The sequence below is a fragment of the Penicillium expansum genome, assembly GCF_000769745.1.
Source record: "Penicillium expansum strain MD-8 chromosome Unknown contig101, whole genome shotgun sequence".
NCBI lineage: Eukaryota > Fungi > Ascomycota > Eurotiomycetes > Eurotiales > Aspergillaceae > Penicillium > Penicillium expansum.
In genome coordinates, this window is record NW_015971233.1 from 1 (window position 1) to 8276 (window position 8276).

Consider the following 8276-nt stretch of genomic DNA (forward strand, 5'->3'; position numbering starts at 1 on the left):
AAGATTTGAACCACCAAAGTGGCGTACTCCTTGCTTATCTTCAGTGAGGAAGTCAGCTTTGGGTATATGTGGCTGAATGTCAGGGTCGCCAGGCTTTGGTATCATCTGCTTGATCTCGCAGCGAATCCGCTCGGCTACTTCAGAAAGGCCATGGGTGTCCATGCTGAGGCACTACTAGCCTGTATATAAGAGTTCTTAGCAATGAAAAACTTTCAAAGGGAGATCAAACTAACATAAAGGGTGCTCAGGTTGAATAATTCAGAAATCCAGTGCATCTGTCTGGTGGCGGGGGAGGGGTAAATCGGTGGCATATTTTGAGCCTGGCACGTGTTTGCCTTTGAGTCCCAACCTGAGCCCCACTAAGTCTGCGAGCCACGCTAGGACACCAGTCTTGACTACTCGTCTTTAGCCACGCCGAAGGTTGACACTCATACAGCTTACAGAGTTCAAATGCATGTGTATATTACGGACATACCCGTCACTAATTAGTTTGTGACCCATAACTGCACCAATGGGCCATCGAGAGCCAACCGAATGATCTGTCATCATATCACGTGCAACATACTATACTCTGGCGTTCCCAGGTATTCAGGGCAGAGACACTAGATCATGATAGGACCTGTCGCGAGGCGGATCACTCCCTTCCGTCTCATGGTTGTTTGTGACCATATCGATCTCGTCCCGAGTGGTGTTAAGGTTTCTTCCGCCTTATCACCATGTTCTGACAGCCAACTCGTGGTGTATAAATAAGAAATCTCTTGGGGAAAAGAAGTGAGTTCCTTAATATGTGGTGAGTTATACTATGCCTGGCAAGCAGTGGAAACAGAGGAAACGAGCAGTAGGGATTATCATCAGACATCATTAGGGTTATGAAGGAGAAATTTGAGCTCCCCACGGAAAACATAAATTATTCAGACAAATGGGGTGACAACACATGATATTCGATTATTCAAGATTTCATTAACTAAAAGCAGCCTGGATTGAAATAGTTGATAAGTGCTCCGTGTGTCAAACTGCATTGATGCCGCTAACTCAATTCCGTTGGAGTTGAGATTCTTGGAATGCAAGAATTTTGGAGCGCACTCATTACGGTTAGCGTTGAAATCCCGAGCAAAGCTAATTACAACGTGTCAATATAAAAGATGGAACCGGGACTAGATAACCCGTACTCGCTTGGCCCCAGGCAGTGCTTTGCGCCGAGGCCTCTTCAATGACCTGGAACGGTCCGTAGCGGGCCGACAATCTAGCTCGCACCGGTGAAAGTCGATAATCAAAGCCCGTCCTAGCTCATCATTCCATAGGATATTATCAGGCCGAAGGTCTAAGTGTCGCACCCCCAAAGCGCGAATTCCCTTCTTCGACCTTTCAATCTCCCTGTGAATCTCCGTAGTTTGCTCGAGCTTTGTTGTGCTCTCGCCGGCCCAACCCATGACGAGCATGTGCCGAATTTGTCCAGCTCCATGTAGAAAGTAGATTTTGGCTAGATCCATCTTGCCGAAGAACACTAGGACAGCAGACCCTTGCGATTTTCGTAGGATCTGGTATATCTCAGCTTCGCAAGAAACATGCTGCTGCCAGAGACCGGATGTCGTCCCTTTTCTCATAACAGTATGCCTATAAGGAGAACATTAGAGCTTAGACGGGGCACCATATGATCTATAAGTCCTAAATGGGATATACCGGTTAATATTCTCATCTATTTGCTGCTTAAGATATGATACCAACTTAGCAGCATTGATAGGATGCTGAACCCCGTCCCCACTTTGCCGGTAGACATAAACACTTAGGTAAGAATTATCTAGAGTGCCGGAATTTTGCAGCCCTATAAGACAATGCTGGGTACAGAACTGTGAATGTTGTCGTTAGGATATGTCTCTTTGGTTATCATGCTTATTCTGGCGAGAAACTCGCCGTGAAGGCGAAACTTCAACTTGACTAAACCTCGCTTTTGTCCTGATACTATATAGCAATTTATATATAGACTGCCCTGCTATATAGTTTTGCTACTTATTGTCTGAGAAATAGGTTGACTTGTTTTCAGAGGAAGTATCACATGGCTCTTTGATTGTCGATCCACGCCAGAAAAGATTCTAATGACTCTTCATCCGTATAATCCGTGTTAGGGCCAGCAAAAACAAGAATTAGCTATTGAAATGGGGATGACACGATGGCAGTCTGGCATGGCAAACGGCTCGATATCAATGGAGACAGCACAGCCAACCACTCCTATGTGTAGGTGACTATCGCGCTAGTATTAAAGCTATATCATGAAAGAAGAATCTTGTGGAAAACTGTAGTCATATTGAGGATAGTAGGATGATGCCGGTCTCTAAGAAAAGACTGCATGCAAGCTTCTAAGGCATGTGTGATACCTCAGGCTACTAATACGCTACTACACTATATACCACCCTTCATACATCCGCCTGCAGTTATGCTAGGTAATGTTGAATTCAAGGAAGATTCGGATTACAGACAATCTATTCGTCTAACATAATCCGACTAAAATCTTCTTCTAAGAATAAGCCAGCAATAGTCCAGGGCGTCAACGAAATACGTAGGTTATTGTAAATATGCTATGGCATGGATGCCAGTTTCGAAGACAAGAAAGTCAAACGTTCCAATTGACACTACCTCCAACTAATTTCTCCTGGTGAAGTTGACGAACCAAAATATGGAATTTTCAATCAGAAAGGGCGATTCCGCTCATATAACAAAGAATCCTCTGGACAGGCTTCTAAGAAATGAGCGTTGGTGTACAAAATCTCTTGTTCCGAGACGTCTGCCTTTGTGACCTCTCTGTATGCTAGATCAGATAGCCCAGCAGTCGATTCTTGTATATCCGAGTCATCCAGTGATTTATATCTGCAGAGTACGAGATTTGGCCTACGCCCTCCATAAGAAAAGTCTCCGTAAGCAAGAACTTGTAGACTTGGTAAACCCTCTGGCCCAAAGGCCCAACTCGCAAATTCATGAATCTCTGAAAGCGCAGCAGAGAATTTAGACTCCGATTTATCGTCTAATCCTTCACGATACCCCTCGTATACTAGCCACCCGAAGGCTCTAACATGCAGTAGTCGGAGGTGGGGGCAGACTCTCGGAAGAGAAAAAAGAGCGCGCTGGTTTATGTTAGTAGAAAGCTTTTTTACCAAAATGAGTGATCCATGCTTACCAAATCTTTCGGAGAATAGCTCAGTCCTAAACAAATGAGATTCGGGGTTTCTCTTAAGAGTTGGGTAAATAGGAACCTCAATGGTGGCTGCGTTGGATTTCGCTGAGGGAATATCTGTGGGACATGACACAGAAGCCTTCTTAACGAAGATTTGTGATTAGATATTGAACTGAGGAGACTGTTTTCAAAGACGCCAGGGAATGACAGGAACAAATCCTGGAGCCCTTCGAATGATATGAGAAAGCTCGCAATAGATTCCATGGCCCGGGACTCTCCTAACATGCCATTATCAAGATATTCGAAGGACTTGAGTCTCATTGAGTGCGGCAACACGTCGTCTGACCCGAGCGCTTTGAGTAAGCCAGCTGATTCTCCACAGTTTCTCAAAGCTAGCGAATGCAGGCAATTCAAAGAGAAAACAGATGGCATAATATCACCGCAATTCTCCAAGGAAACCGCGCTCAGAGTTAAACTCTTCAGAGAGGGAAACAATTGTTGCTTTTTCCCTGGAGGAAGCGCCAGCATTTGATGAAGCAGTTTGTTTTGTCCTGGAACTCTGCTTTGTAGTCCTCCATGGCCAACCTCGTCAATCTCGATTTCCTCTAATGTCAAAGCGTTTTTTTGGAATAATTCTCCAAGTGAGTATTCCGGGTCCTCAAAAAAGGTAGACGTAATCAATCGAAGACGCCGAAGTTTCTTGAATCCGTACAAATCGTATATATTTAAATAATCTACGCCTAGGCAAGTCGTGTCAGTGACGACCTCTAGATGAACGATTTGTGTCTGTTTCGTGCTGAGGTATTCGATTACGGCTCCGGGAACACAGGTACCGAGATTCCAGCTATTGCTTCGCATTAGATTGCATGACCTTGCGTTCAATTAAGGAACTTGTACCTGAACCTTTCCAACCTACCATCTGGAATCAAATCCAGAAGAGGTTGTATTCTTGACGTCAAAATCTTCATAAACTGCTCATGTGGCGTCCATTCTTGCCGCGTGAGGTCATCCGAGTCTCCCTCGGGGAAGTCAGCATGAGAATGACCGTTTGAAGAGATATCAGAACGATCGTTGCGCCACTCTGATAGCTGGGATATGTTGTTTGGCGGATTCTCCTGGTCCTCGTCACAAGGTACACCTCCGTTTGCATCTTCCCCAACAGAAAGTCTTCGAGGAATTTCTTGATATTCGAGTTCCGTTCTATCGCTGGAGGAATCATATTCGATATTCGAGTCATCCGAGTCATCCGAGTCATGACAGCGATGGCGTAGCAATTGACGGAACTCCGCGATCAGAATGACCTCCCTTGTAAATTTAAGATAGTGAGAACCCCGATCCAAGAGAGCTCCAAAGTTCAAGTCACTTAAATTATCCTCGTTTCTCGAAATAAGAACGATCGATCGGTATAGCCGTGGTATAGTCGCTGAGTGCAAGGCTTTTGAGGCCAAGCAGAGATTTTTCAGATCCTCATTTCGGTAGAACTAGGTAGTTAGCCTAGCGTCATGAAGCCGATCGATATAGGCACAAACGTATTCCAAAACCATAGAAAACATTTCTGGTGGCAAGGCATAGAGCATATTGGCAGGTCAATAGGAGATATAGAGATAAGTCCGAAGGTAGTGGGGGATGTTCTCGCTATGCAGAGCTGAGACAAGTGACTCATCTGGAATTGAGTTGGAGTTGGAAATGAATCCCTCTGGAACTTGTCTGGGGCGAATTTTGGGACCAGCGCATGACAGCTCTAATCAGCCCGAATAGTTTCCCATTCAAGCCTTCTGCATTTATCCTGGTTCATCGCAAAGATTGCGCCACGAGCTAATGTCGCTCTATCACAAACACATGACTCATTCGCTAGCGCAAATTAAACTTCCCCGAGATATCTCTGCAATGAGTGTTCGCGGTATTAACCTACTACTGTAGTTTCGACAAATTGCTTTGTTTAACAGAAACACCACTAATCAGGAAGCATCTTGCCAAAACGAGGCCAAATTGGTGCATAGACTAGTATGAAATAGGAACATGTCTTTGCCAACCGGAGAGGCTAGTCAGGGGTGAGGCTTCCTGATGCTGACTGGTAGGTGCCAAGAAACCCACCTCTCTGGGGCAGAATTAGGCAGGCGGTAAGCGCGCGCTGACCGAAACCGATATGGGGTACTAGTTCCAGCTAGCTAGCGAATGATATTTAATCTTGTCCTTGATCCTTTTCTTGATTCTCCGGACTGATGTTGGGCTAATTGTTCCTTGGTCATAGAGCGCAGCGCCGAGCACATATTTGATCTGGGGATTACTGGACCTAGGGCCAATTAACTGACACCTTGTGACAACAAAGATGAGCTCGGACTGTAAGAATATGTGTTTCGTTAATTTTATTGGTATGTAATGTTTGCACTGGGATGTATGTGTCAGCATGGACACATCAGAAGGGCTGTGGCGAGTCTATAACATATAAGGCAACAACCATAACATCGAATTGAACTGAAGATATATGTTGTATCTAAATTTAGGGCTGCGTGCAAATGCCAAGGGCCGAAGCGTTTCAAGTTCAACTTGTAATCAAATCATATCGCACTCCATCTCACGTGAGGAGGTCAGTGCGGGCATTGCCGGTGCCTTTGATGCCTGAGGCATGAATTGACTCGAGCCAAGGGGATGAGTAAGCTGGTAAAACATCTGGACGCATTTCGCCCTGACTGGCCACTCCCCCGCACCGGACAGCAAACCTCCTACTATGTTGACTTCGATTTGCATCATTCGATTATTTGCTGAAAACTGATTTCGATAAGGGATGGAGGAAACAATCGCCCAGCTAAGACGTCAGCTTGAGGAAGAGAGACAGGCGCGAGAAGAGGCAGAGCGGCGTCAGGAGGAAGAAAGACAAGCGCGAGAAGACGAGAGAAAAGCGCGAGAAGAGGCAGAGCGACGCCAGGGAGAGGCGGAACGACATGTGCAGCCCAACACACTGTTCACCCTTCTCGATCGCTGCCACAACTCTCTGTCTCAAGCGATCGGAGTCGAGACGGATGCAACCCTCACGACTCAGGGTGATGCGACCAACCCGGTGAACAGACTTTACCCCAAGCGCATAGTCCCTTGGCTTGATTTCCCTCGGCTCCAGGAGCAAGTCTGGAGGAAATTCGACCGTACAGCTGCCTTTACCTCGCGCCCCCTTTTCCCTTCTGATACCCAAATAGATTATATCGTCACAAATATCCAGAACAGGCCGATTTACTCAGAGGCGTCCCTTCGAAATTTTGAGCGAGACACGGTGGATAATTTTGTTGAAATGATTATCAAAGCGTTGCGAGATGATGAGGTCTTTCAACATGAGTTCGGAATCCAAGGTCAAGTCACCTTTTACGACCGCGCGAACCCATCGGAAACTTCGCTGAAGAACAGCTTGGAGCAAATAGATCTTCAGGACGTGCGAACACCCCAACGACTCGCGAACACTAGGCCTGGGAGAGGCAGAGGAAGGGGAAGAGGAGCGGCACAGGGAAAAAAGAGGGGTGGCACTGCACGAAGACGCAATCGTCGTGCCGACCAGTTCTGCGTGCACCTTATGGCTGATGAACGAAAAATACCAGTATATGCGGTGGAGTTCAAAGCACCGCATAAGGTGACAATCCCTGAATTGGTGGCGGGTCTTCACCAGATGGATCTAGCTCACGATGTCATTAACCAGGAAGGCGAGACGTTTGAGTTTTATGCCACCTGCCTTGTCGCCGCTGTGGTCACACAGATATTCTCATATATGATCGACAGTGGGGTTCAATACGGCTATATCTGCACGGGGGAAGCTTTTGTTTTCCTCCATATCCCGGAGGATGATCCCACAATTGTTCAATATTTCATGTGTATCCCAAACCAGGACGTGCAGGCGGACGATGAATTGCGCCTCCACCGGACCGCTATTGGTCAGGTACTTGCATTCACCCTTCAAGCGCTAGCCGCCGAAGCTCCGTCTCAAGAGTGGCATGATTCGGCACACGATAAGCTAAAGACCTGGGAGGTCGAATACCTGGATGTGTTGAGAAAAATCCCCCAGACTCTCCGTAAAGACCCGCGAGCCTCCAATTATCGACCCTCGCACTGGAAACTAGAGCCGAAGACGCACAATACACGATCCCGTACTCGCTGTAAACCAAACATTTCTACTCCAAATCATTCGTCGACCGAAGGCAGCGGCAGTGATAAAGAATCGCATTCGCCATCCATCGCTGCAGCGGCTCGCAGCAGGTCGAGCCGTGGCCGAGGCAACAACCGCCAATCAACTAAGGAAAGCGAAAGCACACGAGCCGGTCAGGACAACAAACAGACCTCTCGAAAAGATAGGCAATCTTCACAACTCTACTGCACAATTGCCTGCATCCGCGGCATCGTTAACCGAGAACCTCTGGATAAAGAATGCCCCAACTGGAAACTCCACGGCGGCCAGAGACACTCTATGGGACCGCAGGAGTTCACACGCCAGCTTCACCGCCAACTTGCCCGAAACCGAAACCATGGGTTTGAACAGCTTCACGTCTGTGGTCGGACAGGTTACCTCGTCAAAGCTACCCTTCTATCATACGGGTACACTGTGGTCATTAAAGCTACCACAATGGAGAAGCAGCATCGCCTTCAAGCGGAGGCGAACAATTATCGCCACCTCAGGAGCTTGCAAGGAAATCAAATCCCCGTCTGTCTTGGGACATTTACGCCACGAGTCTCATATTGGTACCATGGCGAATTAATGGCGCAGATGATGATATTGAGCTGGTCTGGAAAACGGCTTCAGCATGTCATCAACGATGAGAATTCCAGATTCTTTCAACAGGAGCGCGACAAAGCTCTGACCGTGCTCCGGTCGCATGGAGTTGTCCACGGCGACAGTGAGTGGCGCAATATGCTGTGGGATGACCTGGGTGTTCGTTTGTTTGTCATTGACCTGGAGGAAGTGAAATGGTTAAAGCGCCCTCGGGCTCTTGAACCAACCTTTGGCAACATGCGGCATGATCATCACGTCGGGATGGGGAAAAGCAGAAAAAAGCCCCTGTCTAGCTCAACTGCTGTCTGCTCATAACAGCCCCCTGAACAACTAAGCTCGGAAGACGAGGGATCTATCGAGAGG

General features: G+C 47.2%; 1 protein-coding gene across 1 annotated transcript; it reads left to right on the plus strand.

Annotated features, from left to right (window-relative positions):
* Positions 1–5951: 5951 nt before the first annotated feature.
* Positions 5952–8228, plus strand: PEX2_032630 (uncharacterized protein; the record flags this gene model as incomplete). Its single annotated transcript, XM_016740538.1, has 1 exon — positions 5952–8228. The coding sequence occupies one exon, from the start codon at positions 5952–5954 to the stop codon at positions 8226–8228; it is 2277 nt and encodes a 758-aa protein (XP_016601291.1).
* Positions 8229–8276: the final 48 nt, after the last annotated feature.